This window comes from Carcharhinus amblyrhynchos, chromosome 12 (assembly GCF_965287045.1).
Source record: "Carcharhinus amblyrhynchos chromosome 12, sCarAmb.v2.hapA, whole genome shotgun sequence".
Lineage (NCBI taxonomy): Eukaryota > Metazoa > Chordata > Chondrichthyes > Carcharhiniformes > Carcharhinidae > Carcharhinus > Carcharhinus amblyrhynchos.
The window spans coordinates 57,609,953-57,629,602 of record NC_137335.1 but is presented as its reverse complement, the minus strand read 5'-3'; the positions used below and the strand labels follow the sequence as shown (position 1 = coordinate 57,629,602).

General features: G+C 40.1%; 1 protein-coding gene across 3 annotated transcripts in view; it reads right to left on the bottom strand.

Moving 5' to 3' along the window:
- The window catches only part of bicral (BICRA like chromatin remodeling complex associated protein), a 74,776-nt gene that overhangs the window by 27,552 nt on the left and 27,574 nt on the right, over window positions 1-19,650 (bottom strand). For 2 of the 3 annotated variants that reach the window (XM_080200595.1, XM_080200596.1), the window contains 3 exons: window positions 11,994-12,039; window positions 9,173-9,221; window positions 3,179-3,250 (listed from right to left, as the gene is read on the bottom strand). In XM_080200595.1, the coding sequence (XP_080056721.1) occupies window positions 3,179-3,250; window positions 9,173-9,221; window positions 11,994-12,034 (162 nt within the window). In that variant the 5' untranslated portion in view covers window positions 12,035-12,039. The remainder of the gene's footprint in view (window positions 1-3,178; window positions 3,251-9,172; window positions 9,222-11,993; window positions 12,040-19,650) is intronic. The other variant, XM_080200597.1, reaches the window with a different exon arrangement.

The following is a 19,650-nucleotide window of genomic DNA, read 5'->3' as shown; positions in this document are numbered from 1 at the left end:
ATTGAGTTTTGGACAGAATTAGAAACGTTTCACAAATAGTTGTTAGCAAAAGTTAGCATGAGATGTCATTCTAAGGTTCTAGATCTACCTATGGTACAGTGGACTTCCCAGGGTATGCACCCAAAACTACATCTCACATCATAAGGTTGTTATCCATGCCATAATTTAGAGTTCAGGAGCAAATGGGGGTGGGCCACCCGCACCTAAAGGTACTCTTTAGAAGCATTTGCATGGCTTTGCCAATGGAAGTCAGAATGGTTCTTATGCACTCTACAATACTTCAAAGTGTGGGAAGGAACAAAGAACCAAGTGAGCTTATTTTTGTTAAGATCTTTAAAAAGTAAAATACAATATTCTTAAAGATAATCAGTCCAATTCTTTGCTTTGGCAGTCACTGAATCATTAATAACAATCTCAAAGGAACTCATGGCAGTTCTCTTCAGTTGGGTCAAATAAGAGCATAATTAGCAGAATTCCTGGCATAACACAGGAATATTTCCAGTTACGCTCCCAAACTAGTAATCCTTCAACTGGAATAGACGAGAAAAAGGGCAGAAATATAGATCTGTCCCACCCCAAATTCCTGCTCCCAAGATAGAATTCTTATTTTCTGTCTAGTCCCAGTTCAAAAACTTAGGTACCATATTATTTATGTAACACCGTCTGGGAATTTCCTTGAAGCTATTTCCATTGGGCTTCCATCAAACAGATCACCAGGGGTCCAGAAAGCCCAAGGAATTTTTCTTTGAGATACAGGGCTTTACTGGCTTCCTGACAGCTTCATAAATGCATGATAGATGTAACATTATTAACATACAACTCTTGAATCTTCCAGGGCATTGCTCATGCAATGAAATATCAGTGCCAAACTAATGTTTTTACTACTAGCATTTGTTCCATGTTATTCAGGTTTGGTTGAATGATATGCTGCTTTCTCAACGCAATGTTTAAGGCCAGAAAGTATAATTTCTATTGAGGAAATCTTCGGTCTTCAATTTATCACTCTGCCTTTCTTCTTTTTACTAGCAGAGGTTACAAACACTCAGAATCCCATGCCAAACAATATTTTATTCTTCACACATTCCTTCATATGTAACACAGGAATTTTAGTTTGAGGTATGGCAGACAAGAAATGTGCACAAGGTGCACCTTATGTATCTCTTATTATTGACAGTAGAAGACATTGGGATTTGGAAATGAGGGGAGGCACATTCAACTGAAAAAAAACTGGAAATAAAAAAAAGTAAGAAATCATCCCAAAAATTGTGACGTAAATGTTCTTTCAACATGAAGTAAATAAAAATTGTTCCTCACATATTACAGTAAAACAAATACATTTCTGCACACAATTTGGAGAAGCAGCTCTTTATTGATACTGCCATTTATTTAGGATATGGCTTTTTGTAGCAAAACTGTAAAATTGATCAAGTTCAGTGTTCTTATTTGCACGTTTTCTGCTTTACTGATTAGCTCTGATACAATACTTAATGCACTTAAACAGAAACTCTTGATAAAAATATCTTAAATTCAAGATTTCTATTCATTATCTCCCTGTAAATGTAAATAATTATTGGCAGAAACTCTGGATTATTACATTAGAATGCTGTGTCAAAGGATGGGTTGGAACTTATTTACAATTACGCTGCAAAAAAGACTATGAAAAGTTTTTTCAAAAAAATGCAATTTAAACAGTTTCCAACACACTACCCCTATACTTTACTCTCACAACTCTCTCTCCCCTTCACACTCTCAAATCCATCCTTGATTCCTCCCACCTTTCACTAGTCTACTTCCCTTGCCCTCCTTTCACTCTGGGGAATACAGCAACTTTTATGCTTCAAAATGGGATCACAGCAGGAAGGGTCTAGGAGGCATTGTTTTAGATTGCACATAGTGCAACCCAAGTGTGCTGATGGATGCAGTCACAAGGATGTGTCTATGTCCTGGATATGTCAAGCTTCTTCAATATTTTTGGCACTGTGCCCATTTAGAAAACTGTCTATTCCAGAACTTTGAACTTCAGCTTTGCAGATGGTAATTAAGTTTTTTTCGGTATGGTGATAAACTATTTGTCACAGAATAGTCAATCTATCTTTAATCATTTCAGCTGTCTGGTCAACAATCTTCCTGCTTTCTTTCCTCAATCAAATAACTTTTGCCTATCCTGAAGCAACACAAATTCCATTTGCTCTGTCAACACAAAATTGGGATTGCATTTTTTTTAATGCCAGCACTGGTTCAGTGGAAGTTGGGTTGGCACTTCCGTGCAGAACTGAGGGAAAGCTGCACTATTCTAAGTATCATGTTTTGAATGAGGTATTAAGGCAGGGCCCAGCTGCCCACTCTAATGAATATAAGATAACCCACGGCACTAATCAACCATTGCATTATATTTTCTCAGGCCAGCACTTGTTTTCTATAAATATTTTTTAATTATTATCTCTAGCTTTGGAATGGCAGTGAAGTTGAACTTATTCTTCAATTGTCATGGTGAAAACTTCCTAATCTCAGAAAAAGGACTAATTGTGAGGGAGACTGCATGAAGCTCTTAGAACACTGTAGGATCAACATCTGCAGCTACTGATGGCTCAATTAACTTATGATCCCCAAAAGTTCATTCTTAAGCATACTTCTTCACATGGAGAATGCTAGATGTAATCCCAAGTGGAATGGGGTTTAGTCTCCACACATGTAGGCCTATTTTGCTGCCAAATATTAAGAACATGCCTTGGCACCAAGTACTTATCCATCTTCCAAGGACGATGACTAGCTTATCTGAAAAAGATTCAAATTATGACCTATAGTCAAAAGAAGCTAAAGTTACTCTGCAACTTAAGAAAAAAAATTTCCACAAGGTGTGTCTGATATATGACAAACAGGATAACCTAGCTATTGGTAAGCAAACTTAAAACAACTTGTAACTATTCAGTGCCTTTAGCACAAAATAACAACATACCAAGCTGATTCACAGAGACATAATCAAGACAAAGAAGGATGGGTAATTAAAGGGTTGGTCAAAGAAGTGAGCTCTCCAAAATAAGAAGACAAATATAATATAAAACTGACATTGAAGTGACTGGTCTTTTTTTAAAAAATTGCAACATGTCACATTTATAGTAATCTTACTGTGAATATAACCTTTTTAAATTTGATACTTCTTTCGAATTTCAGTACTTACAATGGCATCGGCAAAAAGTGAATTAGAGTTGTCAATAGTGCAGGCTGAACCGAGCAAATCATCCTCATCTATCTGTGAAAACCAAAGATCCAAGATCGAATTGTACTAAATAACATAAATGGCATTTATAAAGCACCTATAATTTATCATGATGCACCAAAGTGTTTCACAGGAGCAATTATCAAAGAAAATTTGATGTTAAGCCACATGGAGAGATGGCCAAACGTTTTCTTTTATTCACTGACAGAATGTAGGCACTTTGTCAAATACAAACCTCAGAATGTTGACAATGGAGGCTTCGACAATGATAATGCCATTGATTGTCATGAGGAGGTGATTAGGTACTCTTGTTGGAGATGATCACTCGATGGTGCGTGGCACAAATGTTACTTAGCCACTTATCAGTCCAAGCCTAGATACTGTGCAAGTCGTTCTGCATGTGGGCATGGACCACTTCATTTTCTGAGGAATTGAGAACGAAACTGATCAAAAAGGTAGTTTCAAGGAGGATCCTAAACCAGAAAATGAGTTTTTCATTTCTGCTTGCACCATTGGAAGAATGCCCTTTCAAACGGCCAGCCTCTTAAAAAATTAATTTGTGGGTAGTGAATTTGTGGAATTATTTATCAGAGGGCTGTAGAGGCTGAGTCGTTAAATATGTTCAAGACTGAGATAGACAGATTTTTAATCAGTATGAGAACAAAATATTATGGGGATAAGGCAGGAATGTGAATTGAGGATTATCATATCAGATCAATCATGATCTCACTGAATGGTGGAGCAGGCTCAATGGGCCGAATGTTCGACTTCTGTTCCTACGTCTTACAGAACGTGGACGTCACTGGCTAGGCCAGTATTTATTGCCCACTCCTAAGAACCCTTGAGAAGGTGGTCGTGAGCCACTTTCTTGAGCCACTGCAGTCCTTGTGGTGCAGGTACACCCACAACGCTATTAAAAAGGGAGTTCCTGGATCTTAACCCAGCGACCATGAAGAAACTGCAATATGATTGCAAGTCATGATGACGTGTGACTTGGAATGGAACCTGCAGGTAGTGGTATTTCCATGCATCTGCTGTCCTTACCCTTCTAGATGGTACAGGCTGCAAGTTTCGAAGGTGCTGTCAAAGGAGCCATGGTGAGTTGCTGCATTGCATCTTGCAGCAGGTACACACTGCTGCCACTGTGCATCAGTGGTGGTGGAAGTGAATGTTTTATGTAGTTGATGAGTTCCAATCAAGTGAGCTACTTTGTCCTAGATGGTGTTAAGTTTCTTGAGTGTAGTTGGAGTTGACATGTTATCAAATGGCCCTTACTCAGCAATAGCTTGCTCACTGATGCTCAGCTTGGGTTCTGCCAGGGCAACTCAGCTCCTGACCTCATTAGCCTTAGTCCAAACATGGACAAAAGAGCAGATCTCCAGAGATGAGCAGAGAGTGATTGCCCTTGACACCAAAGCCGCACTTGGTCGAGTGTAATATCAAGGAAGAAGGGGCAAATTCTCCACTACTTGGGAGTCATATCTAGCACAAAGGAAGATGGTATGGTTGTTGGATTTCAATCATCTTAGTGCAGGACATCACTAAAGGAGTTCCTCTGGATAGTGTCCTAGGCCCAGTCATTTTCAACTGCTTCAAAAATGAGCTTCCCTCCTTCGTAAGGTTAGAAGTGGGAATGTTTGCTGATGATTGCACAAGGTTCAGCACTATTCAGCACTCCTCAGATATTGAAGCAGTCCATGCCCATATGCAGCATGACTTGGACAACATTCAAGTATGGGCTGCCAAGTGACAAGTAATACTCACAGCATACAAATGTCAGGTAATGGCCATCTCCAACAAAAGAGAATCCAATTATCTCCCCATGACATTCATCTCCCCATGCCACTGCTGACTCCCCCACGATCAATACCTTGGGAACTACCTTTGACCAGAAACCAAACTGACTATAAATATTGTAACTTCTCAAAGGCTGAGATTTCTGCTGCAAGTGTCTCACCTCCTAAAGTCTCAAAGCCTGGGCAATATCTACAAGGCACAAATCAGGATTGTGATAGTACTCTCCAATTGCCTGGATGAGTGTAGGTTAAGGCTGTCAGCATCATCTCCCAGCTGTCAGCATCATTGCACACCATCTTCATGTCTCACTTGCAAATGACCTTGTAGTAGAGATATGGATGTCCAGGAGGTCCAGATCCAGTGGCCAGTTCACAGTACAGAAGGTCTTTGGATGCACAGTTGTTACCGATCCAATGATTGTGGTTGAGACAGCGCAGACATCATTCATTTAGTTACAAGTGTATGTTGCATAATCCAGAACCTCCAAATTAGTGATCCAGTCTGGCCAAGACATGTGAAGGATAAACCAGGAAAGTGAAGATGAAAATTTCAACCTTTTCTCCTGCCTAGCATATGTCATCTATATATCAGTACTGGAGACAGGTGCAGTGAGAATGCAGGCTTTGTTGGCACACAGTTTGGTATTTTCATCAGATTGTTGTCGTCCCACACTCTTACTTTGCTTGGGCATGACAGCTGCAGCTTTTGCAATGCCTGTATTGATTTCAGCATCAAATGACAGAGTTCTGCTAACAGTGTCACATTAACAATGCTGACTGATAGTGGTAGGACAACCATACAATAGACATGACTAGGCCCATGATATTTGTCTTCCTGATACTGATGGTCGAATCAAATTCTTTAAATATGAATCTGTTCATTTGCTGCTGAAGGTGCTCCTCAGTATGGAACGCTGACGCAAACGTCAGAGTAGAGCAACTGTCTAATGAAGACTTGGCACACTTTTTTCTTGGATCGCAGGGCAATTTGGTTGAACAGCTTTCCATCAGTTCTGGTATGTAAGCAGACAGCTTCTGTAGGTGACCTGAAGACATATGACAACGGCAAAGAGAAGAGAATGTGTCAAAAAATGCCAGTTCCAGAACACAATCCTGTTTGACCCTACTATAGAACTCAAAAGGTTCAGATGCTGTTCAGTCCTTACCAATAATATTGGTATGGAAAGACAAGATCATACTGAGTAGCTTCAGCAGGCAGCCAGTTTTCCCAGCAGCTTTAATAGATCCCTGCTTACATGGTGAAATGTGTTGGTGGAATCAAAGAAGGCAATACATAGTGCTTTCCTTTGTTCTCTTGCAGCTGCCAGACTGAGAAGATCATGTCAATTGTATATCTTCCGGTTCTGAAACCGCATGAATTTAGGACTCAGCCAGGATTTGCAGTCTGAGAAGAGTAACATGGGCAAATACTTCTCCCACACTGCTCAACAGAGAGATGCCATGATAGCTGTTGCAATTGTTGTGGTGGTCTTGATTCTTGGACTAGGTCATGATCTTTGCATCATGCAAATCTGAGGCAATGCCCCCTTTCTCCAGAAGAGACAGAAGTTTGTGCACATGCTGCAGGGATGCCAATTTCTCATACTTGATCAGTTCAGTATGTATAACGCAAGCTTTCCCCATTACAGATGAATTAATAGCTTTTCTAAGTTTCTCCACTGTGAACTTGAAATCCAGCTCTGCCATGACAGATGGGCTTTCTAAGATGTTTAGAGCTTCCTCCATAACAGTGTTCTCTCTAGAGTTCAAATCAAGATAGTGTTTCATACATCTCTCCTACTGTTTACTGCAATCAGTGATGACCCTGCATTTGTTCCCAACTGAACCATTTTCTTTGCTGATTACCTATTTTTTTTGATCCCTTCATACATTTCTCTAGCATTCCATGTGTCAAAAGGTATCTGGATATTCATGCAAAGTTGCAACCAGTAGTTAGTTATGCATCATCTGTTAGACTCTACCTCGAGACTGTTACTGCATTCAGGGTCGTCTTGCTCGATCGCTCGTGTAATTAATGAGAACATTAGCCTCAAAGCAGTCAGCAATTCTATCTGTTGATACTGCAGTATTGTGAATGCTTCTCAAAATATGTTCCATTTTGCTTCTGCACTCTCTGTGGGAATGCCAGCCACATTGAGGAACTGTTGCTTTTTTTATCTGGGTAGGTAGTATAGTTAACACTGATACAAGGACAGCATTTATGCTTTGAATGAAAATCTTTAATCTGCTCTGGTGCACACAAAGATATGATCCGTATCACAGACGGTGTTCCCACACGTAAATGTGATGTGTCTAGTGTGTAGACAAAGAGAGTTAGCATGCTTTTTTTGTATGCTTGGCTGTGCTTCTCATTCTCAACCTACACCACCATACACTGCTGCCTAGCAACAATGCAAAAAAGAGAGCCGAATGTGTAAGTCTTTCCCTGTCAGTACAAAACCTCTCCATTGGCAAGTCATCAGCTGTGCCTCCTCATGGTGCCACATGGAAAATGACCCTTGTGACCCTTGGCTCCCAAATATGCAGTGTGAAAGCTCATCAGCATTTGGACATGCCCTGGCATCCATGAACCAAACTTCCAAGTATGGGCAAAAAGCTCCAGCACCTTACAGATACCTTGGGAAAGTTGAAGGCCAAGGGATTGAACCCCTACAAAAAATCCCAACTGGAGCTCAAAGGCAGAATGACGTCCAAATGTGTTTTCTTTCCAACTTTTGCAAGTAAGCTGGTACCAAAGGCAATGCTTTGCATTCCTCTGGGTTCATCTGGGGAGGCCAAGAGGGGGACCTCGACATTTGGGCAGTCCTGGGTTTCCATAAATTTTCCCCAGGTTTGCATCCTGCAGAGGGCACTGCAGTTTCATGGCAAAGCATTAACACAATATAGGAGACAGCAGTTACAAGTGCTAAGTCCAACTTGACTAGGTTGGAGAACATGTGCCTGGGCAGTTTCCAACAGTAGAAGGGACAATGTATCCTACTAGTGAGCCATCGCCCACCTCAAGTCAGAAAGCTTCCAAAAAAATGGCTTGGGGGTATGATGATGCCAGCAAACTAAGCAATGAAGCAAAGTTACACCTCTGCCCATCTCACTAGTAAGGTGCTGATCTGCCACGGTCCAACTGCTTCAAATGGAGCTTGGAGCTTGAGTCTCTGCTCAACACATGGGTAGAATCCATTGCATCAGACAAACTAACAAAACAAAAATAAAGATAACAACTCTTCAGTTGACAAGCTGGAGCATCAAGATCACGACAGACAGCTTGAAGCTGGCTGATAACATGTGCAAGACAGTTGTAATCAACATGGAACTTCATAGGCTAACAGAGTTTCCCTACTAGAGACCTGGCTCACTGAGAGTAGATCACTGAAAGAAAAACATTACATGCCCATTTGGCAGGGGGAGAATTCAGAGGAAACATGAGCATAGTGTAGACTGGGTATGATGCTCTTTCTGAGAGTCGTTGCAGACTCAATGGACCAAATGGGCTCTTTCTGTCCTGCAGACATTTAATGGCTCTATTCTAACTATCTATGCGCCAACACTATGCTTCAAAGTAGGGGGCCAACATTTCGACAGTTGGGAATGTGAAAATGCAGTTGTAAGTAACTTGGGAGACAGTTAATGCCAAAGAGCAACCAGTAGATAAAAGATTCCCACTGAACACAAGTGTAAGTCAGCACTGAGTTATTTACAGTTATTATGTATACCCTATGGTTGAGAGCTGTCTGTACTGTTTTGGATGTTAAAGCTCTCAAAAACTTAGGAAATCTTTGCTAGAGACTTTGCTGAACTGAAATGAAATCTGCCACTTATTAAAATACAGAACAGCTTTGAATTGCTGTACAAATTGCACTGGCTATTTGAACAGCCTACTAGATACTGCTTCCTTTTGAAACATGGCAACATATTGTTATCATTTCATCTTTAATCCTGTTACTATTAAATTATCCTATTGATCAGAAAAAAAACACATAGACATAACAAGTTGTCAATTCTGCTTGGTCCAGGATTACTTTCGCTTTGAAATTTTATGTTAGGTACGTTTAATATAAGTCTATTTGATAAAGAAATCAATAAAATTGCCATTGATGTATTGTTAATTTAGAAGCATTAAGATTTAAGCAGTAATACCTACTTCTTGACTAGCAGGTCCATGAAGAAAATCATTCAATGCCTGTACATCACTATAAAAAGAAATAGTAATCAATGAAATCATATTAATTCTTTAAGCACAATGCAAATTACAAACAATTTGCAGAATGAAAAAAGTTGATGTTTAAAATTACAAAGCTGACTAAAAGTTTTTTTTCAAATCAACTATAGCACGAATTGTAATTAACCACTAACTGCACAATGTACATACAGTGTCACAATGTGAACTGCAATGTTTATCCTGTTACTACTGAAGATCTAAGTATAGTAGTTTATTTTTGTTTTGAAGTAGATTGCCAATTTAATGTAAAGTTTTCTGCATAAGTGGTCCGATAAACCCCATACTAACACCAGAGTCAAGGCTTTCATCAAAGAATTACTAACAGGAAATCTGAAGTCTGAACCAGGCTGTAGTGCGACTACTTTGGTAGCTGCAGTTACAAAAACCAGCACTTTGACTACGTTTGAGATCAGCAGCAGGGCTCCATGTTTTGGGTCAGGACCCCGATGTTGGGGCCAAATATAGGTCTATGGGTCCTGAACTGCACTGTGTCAGAAACAGCAGTCCAACAGCCATTTTGCCAAAGTTGTCCAATTATTGACCAAAGAGTATACTCACTTTCAAATCAAGATTCTGTAAGGTAGAGACCCAATAGGAGGTCCTCCAGCATGGCGCTGTCATTGTCTTTTAATTAACTCAACTTGCTATCCACCACTTGTGGACAGGTAGAAGTACTGCCTCCAATCAAGCTTCCAAGAAAATGGCTTGGGGGTATGATGATGCCAGCAAACTGAGCAATGAAGCAAAGTTACACCTCTGCCCATCTCAATTTCTGCCCCCACATCAGGGCCAAAATCCTATCCAGGGTTAAGAGACCAGAATGATTGTTTGGATTCACTGCAAAATGGATGGTTATATTGCAACTGAATGCAGGTCTACCTCAAATAAGTCAGAAATGTGACACAAGTAAGACCAAATGGTCTTTAAATATTCAGGCTACTTCATAGAAATTGCATTCAAAGGAAGCTTAAAACAAAGAAAACAAAGGGCAAAAAAGAGTTTAATTTTGTTTTTCAAAAAAAAATTTCTCATAACATACATTGGTGATAAAGGCCATGAAGGCATGATGGTATACCAGTTACAAGCCTTTAAATAGGGTACTGAATAATTAGCTACTATAAGTTTGGAAGAACAAAATTGGGATGCCTTCCAATTTTCCCCACATTTTGTGCAAAAATTCTCACCTCTACTGAATAACACCCACCCACCTCTCCCCTTACTTTTACGTCTCAGAAATCAGGAACACCTTGGGGAATTTCACAAGTACAAACCCTTATTGTGACATGGTATAATGGTACAGTAATCTACTGTCATCAAGATTCCAAGAAACAAAGATCCGAAACACACAGAAAGGAATTAAGGGTGTGAGGAATAGGACACAAAAAGAATTGCAGATGATAAAGAGACAAACAGACACAAGTAGAAAAAGTTACAGAAAAAGATAAAAAGAATAATTGAATTACAGAGCTGTTACAGCAGAAAAGGAGCCCGTTTAACCTACCATGTCCGTGCGGCAAGAGCAACTCATATAGTCCCACTATCTTGCAAATCTTTTTTCTCCAAATTATTGTCCAATACTCTTGAAAACTGAGACTGAATTTGAATTGACTCAGCAGTGCATTCCAATCCTAACCACTCACCACATAAAATTGCCTTCCCTCGTGTCATCTCTGGTTCTCATCCATGACCCAGGCAAATCACCTTTACTGGTGGAGAGAACTAACCTAACTAAATTTTGAAACTTAAGCCCCTCCCCATCATTTAAGTGCCTGCTAGTAAATAGAAAATTTGACCTGATGATGGAGCAGTGCTACAAAAGTGCATGAATCCAAATAAACCTGTTGGACTTTAACCTGGTGTTGTGAGACTTCTTACTGTAAATAGAAAAGGCAGACTGGGGGCAAAGCTTTTGTAGGTGAGAACAGATGCAGGTGGACACGTAATTTGGTATCAGTTTGCCGACACCATCCCACCTTCAGCTGTTTTCCTGCAAGCCAGTTCCAAAACGGAATAGTCACCCACAAGTGGCAGATCCAAAACAGAACAGTTACCTACAAGTGGCAGATAATGTAACATAATTCAGAGGCCAATGATCAGAGACAGGCTAGAATTTCAGTCACAGGCCACCATACCCCTCCCTCCTCCACACTTATGGTTGCCATTTTTTATTAAAAGGGTTTAAAAAGTGCTCAGAGGATGCTTTGTAAAAGTGACATTTGAAATGTAATTACTCATTTTTATAATACTGCTACTGTACCACACTAGAAAGAATATGTATTTATCTAGCATTTTTCATGTCCAATGAGGATCTTGGCACATTCACAGCTATATGCTCCCAATGCAATTACGCAACAAAGAGGTGGACAATTGCTTCTAGTCAGGACCCACAAACAGTGAATGAATGTGTGCATGTACACAATGTGCAAATGAACAAACGAATATTAAATATTGGTAGTTGTTGAGGTGACAAATGCTGGCTAGGCACAAGGGAGAAACCCATCTTCCTCAAAACATGCTATGGGAATCTTTAACATCCATCTAACTGGATGAACTTTCAGCTTAACATATCATCAAACAGATATCACCTCCAACATTATAGTGCTCCCTCAGTTTTGCACTGGAGGTTATATATTCAATTGCTGCAGTGGTCTTTAAACCGTAAAACCTTCTGGACCAAGCAGACACATTATATATAAATTAAATTACAAATTGATTTGTATAATTTTACAAAGAGAATACTTACCCTATAACATCTCGCAGATCACGGTCATCATCATCATCCATGACAACTGCAAAAGACAAGATTAGAATAATACTTTTGCCTTCTACTAGCAATTACCAAATTAGAATTCAGAATTTTACATTACCATAAATAAGCAAACAAAACAGGCTGAATATAAATCCTGCTATCGCGGCTTCCACAGGATCAGCAATTTCTAGGGTTAATAATTTTCTCTGAAACTATTTGATACTGTTTATGTCAAGCACTTCAATTCAAGGCTGCTACTATCAGGTAAGTTGACTTAGAGGATTGTGACTCTTGGGAATTTTCAACAGAAGATGGCTGTGGATGCACCACGGAGTATATTAAGAGTTTGGACAGATATATTTTTCTATCTCTCAGCAAATGAAGCGACAAGAGAATAAGGTGAGAATGTGGAATTGAGGCCATAAAAGCTATCAAAATATCCCCAGCCCTGAAAGTGACTGTAATTATGCATAATAATTTTGTTAAATGTAGAAATGAGGTGCTGAAGGCTAGAATACTGATCCAATACTAGTTTGTGCAGTCACAATATGTATATGTGTAGTCACAAGATGTAAAAGCTATAGTGTTGTGCAAGAATTACCAATCAACACATGAAAGCTGATTGGCTTAATGATCAACCACATATAACAAATTGTATATGGTGAGATTGCCTTACTTGCAGGTAAATACATGCTTAATCAGGCTATAGTCCTACTCAACCTCTTACAAAGAGCTTCTAATAGCAGATGGTAGGATTTAAATAGAAGTATTTATTCTTAAAGAGTTCCAAACCGTAAAAATAATTAGGATTTATTTTTGGGCCCCATAACATCAGGAACAGAGGCACACAGGCCCGAATGTTATGAGACCGACCAGCATGCCAGATTCCCGACCCTATCCTAATGTTGGTCATTTTGACTCTGAAGCCTGAAGGTTGCTCACTTCCACAAGTTAGCAATTAAGTTAATTAAGAACCATGTGATATGTAAGTTGACTCGGACTTTTCAGTCAGCCTTCATCTTGGCTAAGATGAAGCATTAGATCAAGCCCAGGAGGTGGTGCAATGCCTCTTCCTGTCAGCTTGGAGCTTGTTTGATCGAGCCTGAGATGGGATGCAATGTCTTGACAACTTGGATCTTGTTGTCCCTCATGTGGACACCATGATTGGACTTAATTTGAATTGTTTCTTTTTTGATTAGAAATAAAGTACTGAAAGGTACCAAAAGAAAATTCAGTTTTCCAACAGGCTAGAGTACCAGCACTCTTGGTAGGTCTACAGGGTAAGGTACAATCATTCCGTCGAGAGGCTTCACCACAGCCATTCCCTCCCCTGACAGTGGTGGCCTGGTTGCCTTTTGTTTTTTTTTAATTAACTTTTTGCCAAAACCTTCAAAGATTATAAATTGAAAGTCTGAGGTGGAGTTGAGATTTTTCTTTGCAGGTACAAGCACAAACATTGATCTGGATTTGTTCCATGACACATTGTTTTTCATTTTTAAAATGCTTCCTTACTTTATTTTTTTTAAAATGCAATTCCACTGCACTCTTACTTTTTCCAATCATGCCACTTTCACTTATTAGTTTATCTTTAAAAATTTATAGAACATATTCCCTAATCCACCAGGCAGGATGTTGCTATTATTATGACTGCACTGATACATGCAGAGGCAGCCAGGGTAAAATGGAACAAGAAGTTGACAAGAAAAACTGTCGTGGAACAATGGATGTTCTTCAAGGAAAAGACACTAGCTGCATTCCAACAAGGGTGAAAGGGAAGGGAGCGAAAAACATGGATGATGAGGGTAATAGAGATCATGATGGAACAAAAAAGAGGATGCACATTGCATGTCAGGTGAGAGAGAAAACCAAGTCAAATACAACTGTGGGGGGGAGGTGAACAGGAAAATAAGGCTAGCAAAGAGATCTTACGAAAATAGAAATTCAGATAACATAAAAGGGAACCCAAAATTCTTCTACCAGCATGTAAATAATAAACTGGCAGAAAGAGCTGGAGTGGTTCCTTTAAGGGAGTGATATATACTTAGAGGTGCAAGGCAAGGCTAGAAAACTTAAGTTATTTGTATGTATGTGTACAAAGGAGCAGGAATCTGACAAAATATCTGTAGAAACGGAGATTGTGAAGACTATGGATGGTACGAAAATTGAAAGGGAGCAGGTAGCGAAAAGGTCGACAATGCTTAAGGTAGATTTGTCATCTGGTCAGGGTGGTCTGCATCCCAGGTTGCTAAAAGAAATCAGAGTGGAGATAATGGAAAGGCTTGCCTTAATTTGTCAAGCTTCCCTAGATATGGGGAAGGTGCCAAAGGATTTAAGCATGGCAAACGTGATACCCTTCTTCAAAAAAGGTGTACAAGGTCAGTCCGAGCATCCACTGGCCAATTAGTCTGACATCAATAATGGATAAGGTTTGGGGGGAAAAAACTGGCAAAAATCAATCAACAAGCACTTGTAGAGATTTAAGAAATTAAAGAGAGCGAGCATGGATTTGTAAAACACAGGCTGTGCTTGACTAATTTAATTGAACTATTTGATTAAGTAACAGAAGGCTGATGAAGGGAATGCAGCGAATGTTGTTTATGTGGATTTTAAAGAAAGCATTTGATAAGGTATCATAAAAAAGGCTGGTGAACAACATTGAAGCTTTAAAAAAGGAAGGTCAGTGTGTAATCAAATGAAATAAAAATCAAATGAAGTATAGAGAGCAGTAAGACATGGTGGATGGTTGTTTTTCAGGTTAGAGGGTGGCTGACAGTGGTTTCCCCAAGGATCACTGTTACAATCACTGCTTCTTTTACAATATATAAATTACTTGGATCTTGAAATATGGAGTTAAATTTCAAAATTTACCAACTACACCAAACTTGGAGAAGGGACAATCAGTGATATTGATATGAATATTGATAGGCTTAGCAGAATGGGCAAATGGAAGGTGCAGTCTAATGCAGAGAAGTGTGAAGTGTTGCACTTTGGCAGATAGGATAGGGAGAGGTAATGTAGACTTAATAGCATAATTCTAAAGTTTGTGCAAAAACAAAGGGACCTGAGGGTGCAAATGTATCGATCTTAGCAAGTGGCAGGACATACTGAGAGAGTGGTTAGTAAAGCATATGGGATTAAAGCAAATTACTTTGGACAAAGGGTCATCTGGACTCGAAATGTCAGCTCTTTTCTCTCTTACAGGTACTGCCAGACCTGCTGAGATTTTCCAGCATTTTCTCTTTTGGAAGCATATGGGATGTTGGGCTTCATAAATACAGGCATCGAGTATAGAAGCAGGAAAGGCATGCTGAACCTATATAAATCTTTGGTTAGGCCCCAAATAAGAGTATTGCATGCAGTTCTAATCACCGTACTTTTAAATAATAAGAGGAGTATCACTGAGAGTGCAGAGATTTATAAGAATGGCTTGAGGATGGAGTTAAGTTACAAGGTTAGGATGAGGTTAAGTTACAAGGTTAGGTTGGAAAGGTGGGTGTTGTTCTCCTTGGAGAAAAGGAGATTGAGGGGAGATTTAATAGAGATATGCAAGATAATGACAGGCTTAGTTATGGCAGACAAGGAAAATCTCTTCCCATTAGTTGATTGTACAAGGGCAAGGGGACACAGAATTTAAGATTTTTGGAAAGAGATATAAGGGAATATGAGAAAGAACTACTTAATGCTGCGAATGGTAATAACCTAGAATTCACTGCCCATGAGGGTGATGGTTCCAAAAACAATTAATGATTTCAGAAGGAAGTTAGATGAGATTTGAAGGAAATAAACTTGCAGGACTATGAGGACCAGGCAAGGGAATGGGATTAACTGGATTGCTTTGTGGAGATACAGCATGGACTTATGGACCGAATTCCCCTTGTTCTGAGCAGTAAATAGCTCCATAACTCTATCAACTCCCTCTGGTTTTGCAGCATCAACAGATGCTGCCAAAGTCGAAAAAAACGTTTGTGCAGTCATTTCTCTAGAGACCTTGCAAAAAGCTTATATGGCCATCAATGCACAAATATGGTTAGAATAGCAAAAACAATAAAATCCTGGACCCAATTGCCTATAATGAAGTATTAACTGCAAGTTAAGGACATCTTCTTTGTCTTTCCAAATGGCTACACGAAAATGGAGCTTCTTAAAGTCCATGGCTATTATGAAAGGATGTCAGCTTGGTTACTCTGTGCCCTCAAACCGGCACCCGCATACTTGCAAATTCAAACAAAGGGAATGTAATTTACAAAGAAAATTACAGCACAGGAACAGGCCCTTTAGCCCACAAAGTCTGCACCGACCATGCTGCCCAACTGAACTAAAACCCTTTACCCTTCCATGGACCATATCCCTCTAGTCCTATCCTATTCATATATTTGTCAAGACGCCCCTTAGAAGTCACTATGTATCTGTTTTCTCTACCACCCCCAGCAGCGAGGTCCAGGAACCCATCACCCTGTCTGTAAAAAACTTGCCTTGTACATCTCCTTTAAACCTCGCCACTCGCACCTTAAACCTATGTCCCCTAGTAAATGATTCTTCCACTCTGGGAAAAAGTAGCTGACTTTCCACTCTGTCCACGTCCCTCAAAATGTTGTAGACTTCTATCAGGTCGCCCCTTAACCTCTGTCGTTCCAGTGAGAACAAACCAAGTTTCTTGAACCTCTCCTCATAGCTAATGCCATCCATACCAGGCAACATCCTGGTAAATCTTGCCTGTACCCTCTCCAAAGCCTTCACATTCTTCTGGTACTGCGACCAAAATTGAATACTATATTCCAAGTGGGGCAACTAAGGTTCTACAAAGCTGCAACATGACTTTCCAATTTTTAAACACAGTGCCCCAGCCGACGAAGGCAAGCATGCCATATGCCTTTGTGATTACCTTCTCCACCTGTATTGCCACCTTCAGTGACCTGTGTACCTGTACACCCAGATCTCTATGCCTATCAATACTCTTAAGGGTTCTGCCATTCCTGCATATTTTCCATCTGTATTGGACCTTCCAAAATGCATTATCTCACATTTGTCTGGATTAAACTCCATCTGCCATCTCTCTGCCCAAGTCTCCAACTAATCTATATGCTGCTGTATACTCTGACAGTCCTCATCGCTACCTACAATTCCACTAACCTTTGTGCCATCCACAAACTTACCAATCAAACCAGTTACATTTTCCTCCAAATCATTTATATACATTAGAAACAGCAGAGGATCCAGTACTAATATCTGACGAACACCACTTGTCACAGCCTTCCATTCAGAAACGCACCCTTCCACTGCTACCCTCAGTCTTCTATGACCGAGCCAGCTCACCTCTGATCCCGTGCGACTTCACCTTCTGTACCAGTCTGCCACAAGGGACCTTGTCAAAGGCCTTACTGAAGTCCATGTAAACAACATCCACTGCCTTACTCTCAACAATCGTCTCTGTCACTTCCTCGCAAAACTCGATCAAGTTAATGAGACACAACCTCCCTTTCACAAAACCATGTTGCCTCACGCTAAAATGTCTACTTATTTCCAAATGGGAGTAAATCTTGCCTTGAAGAATCCTCTCCAATAATTTCCCTACCACTGATGTAAGGCTCACCGACCTTGGCAGGCAAATATTAAAGCTGGATGCTCTTCTTCTCATAAGAAATGGGGACAACAGACCTGACATTCTGCTATCAGTGACACAGCATGAAAGAAAGCATGCAGGAAGACCAACAATAGGGTCTCTTGACCAGTCATTCTCATCAAATTGGCACCATTTTGCAGGGCTTGGCACACTGAATGACGTTACATCATCTTCTCAGGATCTGATCAGCAGAGAGGTAGATGCAGAGTTGTAGCACAGCAGTGCTGTGAAACTTGGCTCCACCTCCTTGCAAACATACTACAACGCTGATTAATGGAGATGGAGCACAATGTTCTACATGCAGCCACTTCATGCAACTATTGATCTAACTAATTTAATATCTGCTGAAATTGAGATGATTTTGAGGTGTTCAGTCACAAACCTGTAGATTCATGTTGGGTTCCTTTTCTGTTCATTTTTGCATGTCTCTTCTTAGTCCCCTACTTCTTCAGCCTTTACAAAGACTGGTAATGGATTGAAATGCTTCTTAGGGCTCTCCATAACATTAAAATATTCTTCTTTGTCACCTGCCAATTACTTTATATGCAATTTTTAAATTGCACATGAGTATGCTCCCTAGACTCATCATTTGAAGTTCTGCTAATTAAGTGACCTCAAGGGACTATGTACAAAAAGTGCACTTCCACTTGACTCTACTTAAAATTCATTTTGACATAATAATGACAATACTGGAAGATCTGGGCTGTGATTTCTTAAAACTTAGCTGAGAACAAGTGTTTTCTGGAGGCATCTAGTACTACTCTTGCATATGTTTTAGATAATAACATAGCAACATAAGAAATAGCAGGAATAGGCCATTCAGTCTCTTGAACCAGCTCTGCCATACAACAGAGCAGAGGCCTCATGGCTTCAACTCCACTTTCCTGTCAGCTCCCCATAACTCACTCCTGTGTAAATCAAATATCTATTAGTCTCAGCTTTGAATATATTGAATGGCCCAGCATCCACTGCTCTTTATAGAAAAGACGCCTAAGATTAGCAACTCTCCAAGGAATTCAATGGGCAGAATTGGGTGGAGGCTGCAGGGATCTCTACCACCTACTGGAGAACCAGCAAGAACCCCATGTTACCTCTTTTAAGGAAGGTCTGCCTCAGGCATTGAACAGGCCAGCAGCAGACTTTCCCCTAGGATCACGGGCTGGGAGAAGGGGAGCCCCACCTTCTGAGAGATGACTGCCAATCAGGGGCTCACAGTTCTTCAGCACTCAGTAATGCCATCAGGGAGGTAGGTGGTGGCTGCTGTCAGTATTATATCCTCTGAAAGCCTTGGATCAATGAGGGGCCCAGATACAGGTGAGTGATGTCAGGAAGAGGGTAGCAGCAATGGCATGGGGATGATTATCAGCAACACCCCTCATCCCTCTCTTAATACCAGATCACTTGATCAGACAAAGAGCACTGGATGCTGTATCATTCAATATATTCAAAGCTGAGATTAATAGATGTTTGATCTAAAAGGGAGTGAGTTATGAGGAGCAGATAGGAAAGTAGAGTTGAGGCCATAATCACGTTGAATGGCAGAGCAGGTTCAAGAGACTGAATGGCCTACTCCTGCTCCTATTTATGTTGCTATGTTATTATGTAAAACAGATGTGAGAGTAGTACTAGGTGCTTTGTTGCAGAAAACACTTGTTCTCAGCTAAGTTTTAAGAAATCACAGCCCAGATCTTCCAGTATTGTCATTATTATGTCAAAATGAATTTTAAGTAGAGTCAAGTGGAAGTGCACTTTTTGTACATAGTCCCTTGAGGTCACTTAATTAGCAGAACTTCAAATGATGAGTCTAGGGAGCGTACTCATGTGCAATTTAAAAATTGCATATAAAGTAATTGGCAGGTGACAAAGAAGAATATTTTAATGTTATGGAGAGCCCTAAGAGGCATCTCAGTCCATTACCAGATCAAATGTCTTTGAATAAGGGGCTTGGTGGGTTAGGACTAGCGGTGCCAGTTGCAGAGATGATGACATTGTGGTAATGTCACTGGACTAGTAATCCAAAAATTTAAGCTC